Genomic DNA, 18,338 nt, shown 5'->3' on the forward strand with positions numbered 1-18,338 from the left:
CTGTATATACACTGCACTGGAATGTTTTATAGAATTTTTGTATCTATTAAATCGAGGAGAACAGGGTGTTGTATGAAGATTGTGCAGGCAGCATTACCATGAAGCAAGCAAGCATGCAAGTCAGCATGCAATCAAACGTAAGCTTCAGGGTCCTTACCCAGCGAGGGCTCAGGGGTGATACCCATGCTCTGGAGTAAGGCTTCAGCTTCTCTCCTCTTCTTCTCCAAATCAGACTCTTCTGGCGGAGGGGCAGCATCCTTCTTCTGATCAGACTACCATGAAAAGAGGGAAAAGGTCAGACAAGGTAACAGGTTCTATACATAAAGCATTAGATTTCTTCTCCTGAATGGACCTACAGTGCCTTGCAAAAGTATTCATACTTTCGTATTTTGTTACATTACAGCCTTAAGTTCAATGTTTTGCTAATCTGAATATTATGTGATGGATCAGAACAAAATAGTCTAAGGCTACTTTCACACTTGCGGCAGAGCGATCCGGCAAGCAGTTCCGTCGCCGGAACTGCCTGCCGGATCAGGCAAAACGTATGCCAACTGATGGCATTTGTAAGACTGATCAGGATCCTGATCAGTCTTAAAAATGCCTGATCAGTCGAAAAAATGCATTGAAATGCCGGTGTCATCCGGCAAAACGGATCCGGTATTTATTTATTTATTTTTACCTTTTTTTCAGTCTGCGCATTCTGAATGCCGGAATCGGCACTAATAGATTCCTATGGGAAAAAATGCCGGATCCGGCATTCAGCCAAGTCTTCCGTTTTTTTCGCCGGAGATAAAACCGTAGCATGCTACGGTTTTCTCTTTTGCCTGATCCGTGCAAACTGAACGGATTACTCTATTCAGAATGCATGGGGATATGCCTGATCAGTTCTTTTCCGGTATAGAGCTCCTGTGACGGAACTCTATGCCGGAAAAGAAAAACGCAAGCGTGAAAGTACCCTAAGTTGGTGAAGTAAGGCTACTTTCACACTTGCGCTTGATCGGATCCGTTCTGAACGGATCCGATCATATTAATGCAGACGGAGGCTCCGTTCAGTACGGATCCGTCTGCATTAATAACTTGGAAAAAATTCTAAGTGTGAAAGCAGCCTGAGCGGATCCGTTCAGACTTTCAATGTAAAGTCAATGGGGGACGGATCCGCTTGAAGATTGAGCCATATGGTGACATCTTCAAGCGGATCCGTTCCCATTGACTTACATTGTAAGTCTGAACGGATCCGCTCGCCTCCGCACGGCCAGGCGGACAGCTGAACGCTGCAAGCAGCGTTCAGCTGTCCGCCTGTCCGTGCGGAGGCGAGCGGAGCGGAGGCTGAACGCCGCCAGACTGATGCAGTCTGAGCGGATCCGCATCCATTCAGACTGCATCAGGGCTGGACGGAGGCGTTCGGGTCCGCTCGTGAGCTCCTTCAAACTGAGCTCACGAGCGGACCGACGAACGCTAGTGGGAAAGTAGCCTTAAATTAGAAAAATATATAAATAAAACTATTGTTTAGAAATAGAAAACAGAAAATTGGCATGTGGAAATGTATTCACCCCCTTGGTTAGGAAGCCCATAAAAAGCTCTGGTGAAACCAATTACCTTCAGAAGTCACTTAATTAGTGAAATGATGTCACCTGTGTGCAATCTAAGTGTCACCTGATCTGTCATTACATATACGCACCTTTTTTTAAAGGCCCCAGAGGCTGCAACACCTAAGCAAGAGGCATCACTAACCAAACACTGCCATGAAGACCAAGGAACTCTCCAAACAAGTAAGGGACAATGTTGTTGAGAAGTACAAGTCAGGGTTAGGTTATAAAAAAAAAATCCAAATCTTTGATGATCCCCAGGAGCACCATCAAATCTATCATAACCAAATGGAAAGAACATGGCACAACAGCAAACCTGCCTAGAGACGGCCGCCCAAACTCACGGAGCGGGCAAGAAGGGCATTAATCAGAGAGGCAGCACAGAGACCTAAGGTAACCCTGGAGGAGCTGCAGAGTTCCACAGCAGAGACTGTACATAGGACGACAATAAGCCATACGCTCGATGGAGTTGGGCTTTATGGCAGAGTGGCCAGAAGAAAGCCATTACTTTCAGCTAAAAACAAAAAGGCACGTTGTGAGTTTGCGAAAAGGCCTGTGGGAGACTCCCAAAATGTACGGAGGAAGGTGCTCTGGTCTGATGAGACAAAAATTGAACTTTCCGGCAATAAAATAAAACGCTATGTCTGTCGCAAACCCAACACATCACCCAAAGAACACCATCCCCACAGTGAAACGTGGTGGCGGCATCATGCTGTGCGGATGTTTTTCAGGAGCCGGGACTGGGAAACTGGTCAGAGATTAGGGAAAGATGGATGGTGCTAAATACAGGGATATTCTTGAGCAAAACCTGCACCACTCTGCGCGATTTGAGGCTAGGACGGAGGTTCACTTTCCAGCAGGACAATGACCTCAAACACACTGCTAAAACAACACTTGACTGGTTTAAGGGGAAACATGTAAATGTGTTGGAATGGCCGAATCACAGCCCAGATCTCAATCCAAAAGAAAATCTGTGGTCAGACTTAAAGATTGCTGTTCACAAGAGCAAACCATCCAACTTGAAGGGGCTGGAGCAGTTTTGCAAGGAGGAATGGGCAAAAATCCCAGTGGTAAGATGTGGCAAGCTCATAGAGACTCATCCAAAGCGACCTGGAGCTGTGATTGCTGCAAAAGGTGGTTCTACAAAGTGTTGACTTTAGGGGGGTGAATAGTTATGCACATTGATTTTTTCTGTTATTTTGTCCTATTTGTTGTTTGCTTCACAATAAAAAAATAAAAATCTTAAAAAGTTGTGGGCATGTTCTGTAAATTAAATGATGCAAATCCTTAAAGGGTTTCTGTCATGGGGAAAAAATCATTATGTAGCTGACTGACATTGGCGATGTGCTAATGTCAGCAGCACATAAAAGTATGTTTGTTAACTCTCTGCCTGCCACCGTTCTATTAAAAAACAGACTTTTATAATATGCTAATGAAGCCTCTAGGCCAGGGGTGCACAACCTTTTTTGGTTGGGGGCCACATGTTCAGCCTGAACCAATTCCAAGGGCCAAAAATAAAACTTAAAATGATATTACCAACTGAAATACTGTATTTATGGCATATTGAACATACCATTAATGTCTATTTACACTTCTAGTACTCCCATATAATGGGAGAATACATGAAAGATACATATGAGCATTCACAAGACATAGACATACATGTCTTTTACAAGATAGTTGAGGGCCGCACAGAATGGTATCGAGGGCCGCATGTGGCCCCCGGGCCGCAGGTTGTGCACCCCTGCTCTAGGCGCTATGAAGGCGTTGCTGCAGCACCTAGAGGCTCGGTCTACTCGTCTTTTGGCACGCCCAGGTCCACTTGAGACGCCCTTCTCCGCATCGTCCTCATAATCCCACACCTACGCCGTCCCGTTTAGTATTCGGCGCAGGCGCAGTGAGTGAAGGATGCTTGGCCGCTGCCAGCTTCCTCAGTGCGCCTGCGCCGATTACATCACAGGCCTCCCCGGCAGGCCTGTGACATAATCGGCGCAGTGAGGAAGCTGGCAGCATTCGAGCATCCTTCATTCACTGTGCCAAATATCCCGGCGCGGGATTATGAGGAAGATGCGGAAAAAGAAGGACATCAATCAAGTGGACCTGGGCATGCCAAAAGGCGAGTAGACCGAGCCTCTAGGTGCTGCAGCAACACCTTCATAGCACCTAGAGTCTTCAATAGCATATTATAAAAGTCCGTTTTTAATAGAACGGCGGCAGGCAGAGAGTTAACAAACACACTGTTATGTACTGCTGACATTAGCACATCGCTAATGTCAGTCAGCTACATAACGATTTTTCCTATGACAGAAACCCTTTAAACAATCCATGTTGATTCCAGGTTGTGAGGCACCAAAATACAAAAAAAGTCTAGAGGGGTGAATACTTTTGCAAGGCACTGTAAGTCGACATTTGGTCTGCACAGTGCACCCACTAGTAAAAGAAGTTTTATGCCTTTAATGCTTTTTCCACTAAAAATGTGTGCTTAACCCATCCGTTTCTCATGGCCGCTCTTTAAAGAGGTTACTTCAGTGAGAAGGTATTGTCGCTTTTATGTCCTTTCATGACAGATATGAATAGTATGACAAACACCATTGTCAGGGCCATTATACAAACCTAAGAGCTTGGCACCCCCTGCTGGAGGCATCAATCATTACAACTAAGTAGCAGCAATGATGCAATTAGTGACTGGTAGTAGTCCATTTAATACGTTTTGTTCCAGCCAATGACCCTCTATACCTCTTCCCAAAGTGCCTGCCAAACAATCCTACATTCCCAGGGTCTCCTCTACCTCGTCTACTGTTCATTGAACAGCGAAGCCCATCATTCCATTCATGATTATATTAACAACGGATCTGGCGAGTACACGGGACACAGCATCCTGCACATAATGGCCTTCTGCTCTAGAAGTAACCGGAATAGTGGAGCCCGTCTATAAGGTCCTCATGCCCTGGCACAGGATTCCTACTGCTTTAGGGGCTGTGTCTCTAATAGAGATATGCGTTGTGTCCGGTTGTCCACATGTAGTACACTTCTGGTCTCGTGGCTTCACCTGTACCACTATTAATACCTCTCTCAATAGAGACCGATGGATGGCCCTGCTACGTCACAAATCCTTTACTGTACCTCAAACTTAGTGTAAGATGCTCTTCTTTATCTTTTTAGGAGCCAAGCAAACGATTGCTCACGCCTGGAAGAAATCATATTCCATATCCGGAATTTCTGACACAATAACTTTAAAGGGGTTGTCCGGGACCAATTTTTTTGGGGGAAAAAACACGTTTACTCACAATGTACATCTAAATAAAAGGTGCCTCCATATATTTTCAGCTATTTTCGCCACTTCTATGTGGTTCAAACGGTCCCCCACTCATTGTTTATATATCTGTTTATCTTTCCCTAACTTCCAGCTGCACTGCCCTGTGGGTCCAGGGGCAGCGCGGCATCAGGTGGTTACAGCTGTCTCTCTGCACCGCTATAACTCTGCCCCCTCATCAATATTCACCTCCATTCATTCTAAAGCTACTTGCCCGGTGACGTCACCAGACTGGAGGGGCAGGGCTTAGCGGGATGTCGGCCAGCCGCTGTAACTCCGCCCCTCATCAATAGTCACCTCCATTCATTCTAAAGTTCCTTGCCCGGTGACATCACCAGACTGGAGGGGTGGGGCTTAGCGCGATGCCGGCCAGCCTAGTTACCGTCCCTCCATCCACTCTGCATAAATTACTTATGCTGCCAGTGACGTCACCGGGCTCCCTGAGCAGCGGAAGAGGAAGCTTTGCTTGCCTGCAAGGGACCCGGCACGTCAATGAGGAGAACAAAACAGTAATTTCCGGCCATGAATTTCAAAGATGAAAACGGGGCTGCAGAAATCTGTGCCAAAGGTACTACATGCTTGTATGCAATGTGTATGCCACACTTGTACTATTAGAGTAATGTCCCCAATCCCAGACAACCCCTTTAAGATTAACAAATAGCTTACTAGTACTCTCTGTGGCTCGTGGATCGCCTGTGGGTAACTATGTGAGCGCAACCCGTGCTCTTCTGCCTTCCCCTCCCAATTAGAAAAAAATAATATACGAACTCGGAAGGGAAAAAAAAAAAAAAAAAAAAACACAAGACCCAGTCTAGATGTGGTCTCCAGCCGATTCCCACCTTTATTATCAAAGCATACAGACGTAAGCCTCATTCACACGTTAGTGTTCCACGTATGCCTGATGTTCATGTTCTCCACAGACAGCACACGTCCACATTCATGTCTGTTTTAATACCTTCATGCATCCACCATGTAATAACAATTCTGGAACATCTATTCTTATGTCTCTATGTTGTACCATTCCTTTATTATTTCTACCAGAAGTTATGACTGAATATCTAGCAGTCTGCAGTAAGGGTACAGAGGGGAGGTAACCAGTTGGGGGGGGTGTACCTGCGGAGTCTGTGCAGGTACACCCCCCCCCCCCCCCCAACTGGTTACCTCCCCTCTGTACCCTTACTGAAGGCTAATAGCAAAATTATTCATAACTTCTGGTAGAAATAATAAAGGAATGGCACAACATAGAGCCATAAGAATAGATGATCCAGAATTGTTATTACTCAGGAAATGCATGACTCTTTTAAAACAGGCCTGTCAGGAGCAGTGAAAGGTCCTCTTTAATGTGTATTCATATATCAGTGTTAGCACGTTCTGTGGGTCTGTGTTTTTAGCACGGATGCATGCTCTATTTTGTCCGAATTCATGGATCCATCACGTCCATTATAGTCTATGGGTCCGTGAAAGCCAAGGAATGCCATCAGTGTTTCACGGATCACTAGGAAGAGATGCTTTGAAAATGATTTTTCAGCTGTTCAGTGTCAGCGAAACACGGATGGCACACGGACAGCAAAAAACAAACAGCATCACGGACCACCTTCTCATGGATTTGAGCACGGACGCGGATGTGAGAATCAGGATTTACCGGTAACAGAACAAAGACGCCCCAACACCAAGGGGGTGGAAATCGAAACTAGTAATTTGATTAGTTCATCATAGAAGGCAATGCTTCCTGACCATACTGACGGCCGTGATCAGGCATTGTAGTAGTAAAAAAGCTTCTGCAGCATCTTAGCTCAAGGTTAGAATTCTTTAGCAATGCATCATATGAAAGACAGAACGAACAGAACCTGACCAAAGTTTACCACAGTTGAGACCATTTCCATCACACTCCATAACCATTGCAACCAGTGACATATCCCACTTCTCCTTGTCCCCCTCCTCCCTTTTCGCTCTCTTTCTTCTATATTTATCAGCTTTTTTTTTTTTTTAACTGTCAATTATTAATATTAGTTATTGTCTTACAGCATTTATAACCAGCTATTCTAAACATTATGTAATTCATACCGTTTTATCTGAATTGAACAATGTTTCTACCCATCAGGACATATTTCAGTTTCGTTTAGAGAAACCATAAAACTCAATCAAATGTTTGAAAGTGCAAAGGTCAGAATAAAACAGCATACAATAAAAACGAGTTTCCTGGCTGCTTTCTTTGGTCTATACGCTTACAAGGGTAAAGATCACATTTCAGATATTTATTTCTGCTCCGACAGTTTTCTACCCCTTTATCTATAACGCTGGGTTCAGACCTGAGCGTTCTGAAACGAGCGCTCTGTATGCGCGATTGTACGGGCGTTTACAATCGCGCATACAGAGACAGGGGTGCACACATTGTCGCGCGTTCCCGAATATCTATGTGCGGGAACGCGCGACAAACGCCCCAAAAAAAGCTCAAGCACTTGTTTGAGCGTCGGGCGTTTTACAGCGCGATGGTACGTGCTGTAAAACGCCCAGGTGAGAACCATTCCCATAGGGAATCATTGGTCCTTGCCTGTTGTGCGTTTTACAGCGCATAGGAACGCGCTGTAAAACGCTCAGGTGTGAACCCAGCGTTAAACAACAGGATCCAGATCTAGCAGTTCAAAGTTCAAAGCAGATTTAAAACCTCACGTGTGGTATGCCGGTCTTGATATCCCCTGCGCTGCTGGAGGATGCGCTTTATTCATGGCGTCACAAATTAGGCTCATCTTCCAGCAGTCCGTGCGCCTCAACTGAATTCTGCAGCAGATCTACCTTAGCTTTCAAGTCTTAATTTAAGCCAGGAAACTGGCATAAAAGCTGGCCCTAACCTGGCCATGCCCCCTATTCCGAAAGTGGCAAAGGTGGCATAGAATCGCCACTACATTTAGATGCAGCAATGTTTAAAAAGTTGCAAACATGAGGTTTACAGTTTGTTTTTGCCTGAAAAATGACGTAGAGAGACGATAAATCTCCGCCTATTAGAATAAATCTGGACATAAGATGTAAAGATGCAACCTTATAAAAGATTTAAAGGCTTACTGCTGCGCCCCAAGTTTTTCCTGTGCAGCTACACACGCGACTGTAGTCAGCCCCTATGTTCTTAAACAGGACAGTGCTGCAGTGGTTCTCTGCACGGGGGTACAGGGGGGCACTGAGCAGAAGAAAACAGTGAAGTGAACAAAGTATTAAACCAGACCCTCCTCCCAATCATTCTTAGAATCAGTAGAGATCCCAGAGGTGGGACACCCATGGCACATACTAGTGATCTAGAAATCACTTTATAATATGCAAATATTCGTTTATAAAATAATAAATCTCTGGACATAACTCAATTTTCACCCCGGCAGCCCCCCTGACTTGAGCATCGGAACAGTTCATGCTCCGATGCTCTCCTTTGCCCTGCGCTAAATCGCGCAGGGCAAGGGCTCTTTTGTTTACAATCACACACTGCCGGGCAGACAGCTTCCACCCGGCAGTGTGTTCGGTGACGTCACCGGCACTGATGGGCGGGCTTTAGCGCTGCCCTAGCCAGTAAAACGGCTAGGGCAGCACTAAAGCCCGCCCATCAGAGCCGGTGACGTCACCGAACACACTACCGGGTGGAAGATTTCCGCCCAGCAGTGTGCAATTGTAAACAAAAGAGCCCTTGCCCTGCACGATTTAGCGCAGGGCAAAGGAGAGCATCGGAGCATGAACTGTTCCGATGCTCAAGTCAGGGGGTCTGGGTGAAATTATGGGTATGTGTGGGTTCAGCCCTGAACCCGGAAAACCCCTTTAATTCGAGCACCAACATATAAATTTAGAAACTGACAACTAACCCTGAAAACTTAGCCTGTGACTTCCACCGACTTGGAAATGAAGCCAGAACTGATCCCATTGTTTTTAAGGGGTAGTTCTCATACATCAGGTGGATCAGTCGTGATGCAGAAGCCAAATTGCTCTGGACAGAAAAGCGCTGCACACCCAGTTTTTATGTCTGCCACCATCAGCGTACAGATGCCAGTTCCGTGGACTAAAGTGTAGTTCACATACAGTATATCAGTTGTGTCTTGCTCTTGGCATAAAACAACTAGCCTGGCAAAACTGATATATAAGAAGCGGGCCTTAAAGGGGTTGTCTGCTTTCTTTAATATTGATTACCTATCCTCAGCATAGGTCACCAACATCAGAATGGCGGGGGGACAACTCCCAGGAACCCCACTGATCAGTTGTTTAACGAGAAAGCAGCGCTCGTACGAGTGCTACTATCTCTTCTCTGTTTACCTGTGACAGCTCTTTCCTGTGCAAGTGAATAGGACGAAGCCAATGTTCAAGTCACCCGTTATGCATCTAGGGCAATGCGGTGCACACGGCGAGTGGTCCTGGCTCGGGATCCCAGTAGAAATAGCAATATAGAGAAATCCGCAGCACTCGTCCAAATCAGTCAATGGTGTTTTATTTAGTATTTAGGCAGCGTACATAGCAACGTTTTGCCCTCAGGTTTTTATCAAGCTTGATAAAGACCTGAGGGTCGAAACGTCACTATGTATGCTGCCTAACTACTAAATAAAACACCATTGACTGATTTGGACGAGTGCTGCGGATTTCTCTATATTGCTCTATCCTGAGTATAGGTCATTAATATTACAAAAGTGGAGAACCCCTTTAGGCTACTTTCACACCAGCGTTTTCACAGGATCCGGCAGGGATCAGCAAAAACGCTTCCGTTACTGATAATACAACCATCTGCATCCGTTATGAACGGATACGGTTGTATTATCTTTAACATTGCCAAGACGGGTCCGTCATGAACTCCAATGAAAGTCAATGGAGGACAGATCCGTTTTCTATTGTGTCAGATGTGTCAGAGAAAACAGATCCGTCCCCATTGACTTGCATTGGGGGGTCATGCCGGATCCGTCCGGCTCCACATCCCAGGTCGGAAAGCAACTACAACATGTTCGGTTTGTTCTCCGGTATGGAAACGCAACTAAACAGAACGCAACTAAACGGAACGCAATGCATTTTGGACTATTCCGTTCTGTTCAGTTCAGTTTTGTCCCCATTGACAATGAATGGAGACAAAACGGAAACGTTTTTTCCGGTATTGAGACCCTATGACGGATCTCAATACCGAAAAACTAAAACGCTAGTGTGAAAATAGCCTTAAATATATATTTTTAGTATAAAGTCAGCTAGATCACAAATGGCGCAAGAAACAACCCCACCAGGCACTCATGTAGAGAATTAAAATTCTTCTTCTTTATTGCATATTCTTTTTGCCGTGTAAAAACAACGCGTTTCGGGGGTCTAGAGCCCCCTTCATCAGGTTAAAAGGCTCAAGTATTGGGCTCTATCTCCTGAAGCTTCTGGATACACCCAAGCGGACACGCCTTACTTATAAACGCACGGTAGAGTTGTGCCTATTTCTAGCACAACTTGAGCTTTCATTTTGTTTGCTCTAATCACTCTAAGTTATGAACATATTACCCTATGGTGCGCACTTTACCTTTGCTTTTCTAGCAAAAGTTAGCCAACTACAGAGATTAAATATATATTTGTATTCCCTATGAAGATTCTCTGTTATTACTCCTGTAAACGTATGAATAAACCGCGTGCTACCATTCCTACGGGTCCTCTTGAACATAATCTAATAATGTTTTTTAAAGTTTTTTTAGGATGATGAGAAAACATGTTGTTTCAATCCATTACCTCCTTCTTTTTCTTTTCTTCCTCTTTCCTTTTTTTCTCTTCTCTTATTTGAGCCAAACGCTGCTTCTTTCTCTCCAACTCCGCCTTCAGTTCACTTTTGTCAGACATGTTGAGGAATCTGGATGAATGATGACAGTGGGGAAAAAAAGATATTTGTTAGGTACATGTCTGGCAAGTTAGTCTGTAGTGAGGCCCCCGACCTTTTCTGAACCACAATCAACAAAAAAAACAATAAAAGAATGCTGTGTGCATTAGGCCTTAGAATAAGAATTCAGACAATATGTTGGATAATGGTATGGCCGAGCACAAACAGAATTATAGCACTTTTATCAGAAATGCATGCACAGGTACAGGGGATTGTGCTGCCTGTATCTGTGCAAGCGCTGGACACTTCGTTAGTTCAATGCGTGCACCAAAGAGGAGGAAGCCAGGAGCAGTCAGAGGAAGACAAGTCATAAGACATGGAGCTTGCTGTGCTTACATCTCCAATACTGGGACAGCTCGAGTTCAGTACTAACACATGCTTGCATGTATGAATGATAACCGTCCATGGCCTATTTACTGATTTAAAGGGATTCTGTCACCACATTTTACCCCCTACAGTAAAACATAGCTACTTGTAGGTCTCCCTGAGCTGTATTAAATGATGCCCTTATTAACTAATAGTCTTGATTTATTTCTTTATAAAATCGATTTGAGTGATATGCTAATGACTTACATAAGGTGCCCAAGGGAATGTCCTTTCCTAACTTGGTGCCCAGCTGCATCCCTTCGGTCCGGTGCCCAGCGCCGCCTCTAATATAATATATTCAAGAGTCAGCGTGCTGACGTAATACCTAAGCCTGTTTCAAATCCCGCGCTGTAGCCTGCGCCCGTGTAGACTACAGGTTATGGCATCGTCAAGCGAAGTCCGCACGGGCGCAGACTACAGTGTGTAGTGCGCACGCGCAGGATTTCAAAAAGGCTCAGGGATTATGTCAGCGCGCTGGCTCTTAAATATATATTATATTAAAGGCAGCGCTGGACTCAGGAAGGCGGTGCTGGGCACCAAGTTAGGAAAGGACATCCACTTGGGCACCTTATGCAAGTCATTGGCATATCACTAAAATCGATTTTATAAAGAAATAAATTGAGACTATTAGTTAATAAGGGCATCATTTAATACAGCTCAGGGAGACCTACAAGGCGCTATGTTTTACTGTAGGGGGTAAAATGTGGTGACAGAATCCCTTTAAGTAAAAAGTAGCTAACCCCTTTAAGTATCTGCAAAAGAAACAGGAGTCACCGCAGCACAAGAGGAACCGACCGCTCATGGATAAGGCTGGAAATGTCACTGCACACACAGTCCACAGTAGAGCCCAAAACATTAGCAGCCAGGTTCTTTGGCTAATTGAGATCACAGCAACACACAAGCCTATTAAACCACACAGCATCTCACTCCCAAGCTACCCTGGAACCTGTCAGGACACATCGGCTTTTCTACGTAGACACAGACAAGGACACAAAGCACTAAATATGAAAGGGAAGAGATTTCTAGAGAAACAAGCAACACGTGTTATTCCACATTTCTGTCCACAGCAGGATACTGCATCCCTTTCCCCTGGTTACTAGTGGCCATACCAGGATACTGCATCCCTTTCCCCTGGTTACTAGTGGCCATACCCGGTTACTGCAGCTCGTCTCCTGGTTACTAGTGGCCGTACCTGGTTACTGCAGCTCTTCTTCTGGATACTAGTGGCCGTACCTGGTTACTGCAGCTCTTCTTCTGGATACTAGAGGCAGTACCTGGTTACTGCAGCTCTTCTTCTGGATACTAGAGGCAGTACCTGGTTACTGCAGCTCTTCTTCTGGATACTAGAGGCAGTACCTGGTTACTGCAGCCATTATTCACCAGGATCGTCCACTAGTAACAAGGTTGTACCTAGTTACTACAGCTCTTCTAGTTACTTGTGACGTGCCTTGTTACTGCATCTCTGCTTCCATTCACTTTAATGTGAGCAGCGCTGCAGTAACCAGGCCCTGCCTGCAACCAGTTGATTGGCAGGGTGCCAGGAGTGGGACCCCCACTGATCAGATATTCATCACCTATCCTATAGACATTCCAGGAGAACCCCGTTTAGGCATGTGATGTCAGCGCTAGTGTACTGGAGGAACACAATCTGCCCACAGACGGCACAGTCTTGGGGAGGAGCAAGCTTATGTAAAATGGTCTCTTCTATCCAAACAGAACTGTGAAGAACGGGGAAAAGTTAGTAAAATTCTACCCTGACATGGCACCCTGTATACATTACAGCTGTACGCTCCAAACACAAAGGAGAGCTTTAAGCTCCTAACAAAGCCGCTCTTGTACACTACTGCAGACTTGTCATGAAATCTCATGATCACCCATGATGAGATAGAAAAAAAGATCAACACAAAATCAGACTTCATTGGAGAGAGAACCAGTTAGAGCAGCCGGTGAGCCATGGAAACTCCACTCTTACAATAGAATTAATGGACAAGGTGTTTAAATTTTTGGCCGTTTTCTCCATGGATTTCACCCTCTGCAATGCATACGGTGAAACCTGCAAATATTATTTTCCTTCCCATGTGGATGCACCCCTAAGACTTTCTTCTTCTTCTTTTTGTTTGTAGCCCAAAAATGTAGATATAGACCCTGATTAATGTTGGGAGGTAGTGTATCCCTGGATAACCACTTTAAAACCGCATCATATTATTCAAAGGGGGTGTGCAGCCTGTTTAAGAATATTGCAGACAGACGCTGCCTCGGGGACGAGATCGGTGCATCGCCGGACAGTGCACTAGCAGTGATGTGCCATTCTTGCACATGACAGCAATGAGGCCGCTGGCTGGCTGCAGCAGTCTCATGACCAAGAACGGGTCTCTGTCATTTCTGGCCTGATGGCCACCACGGTGCTGAAACAGAGGGTGCTCTGAAAGGTGTAAGTTTCAATTTTGGTCATTGTTTTGTTTTTTTAATTAGGGCAGAGGACCCCTTCAACAGTAAAAAATCTCTGCCAGGGGGACCAAGTATCCTAAGGCTCCATTCACACATCCGCAAATAGGTCTGCATCCGTTCCGCAATTTTGCAGAACGGGTGCCGACCCATTTTTTCTCTATGGGGACGGAATGGGTGCGGAGAGCACACTATGTGCTCTCCACATTTCCGGAGCGCGCCCCCAATCTTCCGGTCCGCAGCTTTGGAAAAAAATAGAACATGTCCTATTCTTGTCCGCAATTGCATTTCTATGGGGGTGTCGGCCGGGTGTATTGCGGATCCGCAATGCACTACGGACGTGTGAATAGACCCTTATACAGTAAGGGTCCATAATTTCTTTGTAACAACAATGGATACAATTAGAGGGCTTCCATAAGATAGTACTGCCCTTTCTTGCCAGGAGCAGGCCCTAAACTACAATCTTTGCCCTACTGGAAGCAGATAGTCTTGAGATGCAAAAAAATAAATAAAAATAATAATAGACAAAGGCTGAAAGCAGGACTCATAGAAAACGTCATACGTAACAAACACTTACCTTTCAATCCTCCAGAAAGCAATGGAAGGACTTCAAGCTTTATTCTGAAAAGATAAACCTGGTCAGAAGGTGCAAGTGAAAAGTACAAACTTATTTATTCCTTTAAATTGGCATCACTCACATTATTACTGCAAAATCAGCGGATGTTTTATAGATTTTAATACTATTTTATTCAACTATATGTCCCTGAAATATTCCACTGGTCCCTAATGGGGTTTACAATCTAGATTCCAAATTAAAATGATCTTCTGGTCCATTCAAGGTCTATCCCCGGAACCTGTGCCCAAATAACAAAAAAAATTATAATCCTCACTGAACTGTCCGCAGTCCCAGGGTTCCTAGACACTACGGGTCCTCACCAAACCAGAAGTGGCCTGGTCCTGGGACTGCTGTGGCTAATCAATATCCTCAACGATGGGGGTCTTTCTAGCACAGTGACCGCTGAGGCCAGTTACTGGCTGCAGCAGTCACATGATGTTCCAGGAGGAACCTGTCATGGCTGGAAAAAGGACAGAGGCGTGGGAACTGCAGACAGGTAAGTATTTGTTCTTAACTGGGCACAGGTTCAAGGATTGGGGTATCTGCTCCTAGGCCGGACAACTCCTTAGGCTACTTTCACACTTGCGGCAGAGCGATCCGGCAATCTGAATGCAAACGGACAGCATTTGTAGGCGGATACTTCTCACAAATGCATTGCAAGAACGGATCCGTCTCTCCGTTTGTCATATGGAAAAACTGATCAGTTTCAAAAAAATTTTCCACAATTTTACTGGTCTGCGCATGCGCAGACCAGAAGGACGGATCCAGCATTGCTGTATTTTTAATGCCAGGTCCGACACTAATACATTTCAATGTAAATTAACCGCCTCCGGACCGCCTAACGCAGATGTGCGGTCCGGAGGCGGCAGCCCTGCGCACGACGACGCGTATACGCGTCATCTCGCGAGGGCCGGGATTTCCTGTGAACGCGCGCACACAGGCGGGCGCGCTCACAGGAACGGAAGGTAAGCAACTGGATCTCCAGCCTGCCAGCTGGCAGGCTGGAGATCTGATTTTTTTAACCCCTAACAGGTATATTAGACGCTGTTTTGATAACAGCGTCTAATATACCTGCTACCTGGTCCTCTGGTGGTCCCTTTTGTTAGGATCGACCACCAGAGGACACAGGTAGGTCAGTAAAGTCGCACCCAAACACTACACTACACCCCCCCCCCCCCGTCACTTCTTAACCCTTTATGAACCATTGATCACCCCCCTGTCATTGATCACCCCCCTGTCATTGATCACCCCCCTGTCATTGATCACCCCCCTGTCATTGATCACCCCCCTGTCAGGCTCCGTTCAGACGTCCGTATGATTTTTACGGATCCACGGATACATGGATCGGATCCGCAACACACATGCGGACGTCTGACAGGGGGGTGATCAATGACAGGGGGTGATCAGGGAGTGTATATGGGTGATCACCCGCCTGTCATTGATCACCCCCCTGTAAGGCTCCATTCAGACGTCCGCATGCGTTTTGCGGATCCGATCCATGTAACCATGGATCCGTAAAAATCATACGGACGTCTGAATGGAGCCTTACAGGGGGGGTGATCAGTGACAGGGGGTGATCACCCTGATCACCCCGTCATTGATAACCCCCCTGTAAGGCTCCATTCAGACGTCCGCATGTGTTTTGCGGATCCGATCCATGTATCCGTAAAAATCATACGGACATCTGAATGGAGCCTTACAGGGGGGTGATCAATGACAGGGGGGTGATCAATGACAGGGGGTGATCAGGGAGTCTATATGGGTGATCACCCCCCTGTCATTGATCACCCCCCTGTAAGGCTCCATTCAGACGTCCGCATGTGTTTTGCGGATCCGATCCATGGATCCGTAAAAATCATACGGACGTCTGAATGGAGCCTTACCAGGGGGGTGATCAATGACAGGGGGGTGATCCGGGAGTCTATATGGGTGATCACCCCCCTGTCATTGATCACCCCCCTGTCATTGATCACCCCCCCCTGTAAGGCTCCATTCAGACATTTTTTTGGCCCAAGTTAGCGGAAATTTTTTGTTTGTTTTTGTTTTTTCTTACTAAGTCTCATATTCCACTAACTTCATGAAAGATTGAAATTTTTGTCCTAAGTTAGCGGAAAGTGAGACTTTGTGAGAAAAAGAGAACAAAACAAAATCAATATCCGCTAACTTATGCAAAAAAATAAAAATTTCTATGAACTCGCCAGGCCCCTCATTGAATACCTCGGGGTGTCTTCTTTCCAAAGTGGGGTCACATGTGGGGTATTTATACTGCCCTGGCTTTTTAGGGGCCCGAAAGTGTGAGAAGAAATCTGGGATCCAAATGTCTAAAAATGCCCTTCTAAAAGGAATTTGGGCACCTTTGCGCATCTAGGCTGCAAAAAAGTGTCACACATGTGGTATCGCCGTACTCAGGAGAAGTTGGGCAATGTGTTTTGGGGTGTCATTTTACATATACCCATGCTGGGTGAGAAAAATATCTTGGTCAAATGCCAACTTTGTATAAAAAAAAAATGGGAAAAGTTATCTTTTGCCAAGATATTTCTCTCACCCAGCATGGTTATATGTAAAATGACACCCCAAAACACATTCCCCAACTTCTCCTGAGTACGGCGATACCAGATGTGTGACACTTTTTTGCAGCCAAGGTGGGCAAAGGGGCACATATTCCAAAGTGCACGTTTCGGATTTCACCGGTCATTTTTTACACATTTTGATTGCAAAGTTCTTCTCACACATTTGGGCCCCTAAATTGCCAGGGCAGTATAACTACCCCACAAGTGACCCCATTTTGGAAAGAAGACACCCCAAGGTATTCCGTGAGGGGCATGGCAAGTTTTTAGAATTTTTTATTTTTTGTCGCAAGTTAGTGGAATATGAGACTTTGTAAGAAAAAAATAAAAATAAAAAATCATCATCATTTTCCGCTAACTTGTGACAAAAAATAAAAAGTTCTATGAACTCACTATGCCCATCAGCGAATACCTTAGGGTGTCTACTTTCCGAAATGGGGTCATTTGTGGGGGTTTTCTACTGTTTAGGCATTGTAGAACCTCAGGAATCATGACAGGTGCTCAGAAAGTCAGAGCTGTTTCAAAAAGCGGAAGTTCACATTTTTGTACCATAGTTTGTAAACGCTATAACTTTTACCCAAACCATTTTTTTTTTTTGCCCAAACATTTTTTTTTTATCAAAGACATGTAGAACTATAAATTTAGCGAAAAATTTATATATGGATGTCGTTTTTTTTGCAAAATTTTATAGCTGAAAGTGAAAAATTTCATTTTTTTGCAAAAAAATCGTTACATTTCGATTAATAACAAAAAAAAGTAAAAATGTCAGCAGCAATAAAATACCACCAAATGAAAGCTCCATTAGTGAGAAGAAAAGGAGGTAAAATTCATTTGGGTGGTAAGTTGCATGACCGAGCGATAAACGGTGAAAGTAGTGTAGTGCCGAAGTGTAAAAAGTGCTCTGGTCATGAAGGGGGTTTCAGCTAGCGGGGCTGAAGTGGTTAATGCCGGATCCAGCATTTCCGGCAACTGATCCAGAATTTTGGACGGAGATAATACCGCAGCATGCTCTGTCCAAAATGCCGTTCAGTGACTGAACGGAAGACATCCTGAATGGATTTCTCTCCATTCAGAATGCATGGGGACAAAACTGATCAGTTCTTTTCTGGTATAGAGCCCGTAGGGCGGAACTCAATATCTGAAAAGAAAATCGTGAGAGTGTGAAAGTACCCATACACCAGTCAGATAAATGAGACATTCCTGTATTAAGAAATCGGCCATGTGTGAACCTACCCTTGTGATGGCTAACCTCTGGCACTCCAGCTGTGGTAAACCTACGACTCCCAAGATGCACACTTGCTTGGCTGTTCTCAGAACTCCATAGAACTGAATGGAGCATGCTGAGAGTCGTAGTTTCACCCCAGCTGGACTGCAGGAGGTTAGCCATCACTGACCTACCCCATCACTAATGCTCCAATATTAATCCAACACACTTAAAAAAAAAAAAAAAATTTAAGATTACACTTACCGGTAATCACTTTTCCATAAGCTCATGACAGCACCCTTGAGAGACCGCCTCCATCCAGGACAGGAAACAGGAACTTTCATGGAGAGCTCATAAGGAGGAGCATGGCCCCGAGACCACCAG

The 18,338-nt window shown here is 45.2% G+C and overlaps 1 protein-coding gene across 3 annotated transcripts in view; it reads right to left on the reverse strand.

Annotated features, from left to right (window-relative positions):
* The window catches only part of DYNC1I2 (dynein cytoplasmic 1 intermediate chain 2), a 142,758-nt gene that overhangs the window by 115,975 nt on the left and 8,445 nt on the right, over positions 1 to 18,338 (reverse strand). For all 3 annotated transcript variants that reach the window (XM_044303201.1, XM_044303199.1, XM_044303200.1), the window contains exons 2-4: positions 14,145 to 14,188; positions 10,612 to 10,729; positions 158 to 272 (exon numbers count right to left, since the gene is read on the reverse strand). In XM_044303201.1, the coding sequence (XP_044159136.1) occupies positions 158 to 272; positions 10,612 to 10,719 (223 nt within the window). In that variant the 5' untranslated portion in view covers positions 10,720 to 10,729; positions 14,145 to 14,188. The remainder of the gene's footprint in view (positions 1 to 157; positions 273 to 10,611; positions 10,730 to 14,144; positions 14,189 to 18,338) is intronic.

The sequence above is a fragment of the Bufo gargarizans genome, chromosome 8, assembly GCF_014858855.1.
Source record: "Bufo gargarizans isolate SCDJY-AF-19 chromosome 8, ASM1485885v1, whole genome shotgun sequence".
In the NCBI taxonomy this organism is placed as follows: domain Eukaryota; kingdom Metazoa; phylum Chordata; class Amphibia; order Anura; family Bufonidae; genus Bufo; species Bufo gargarizans.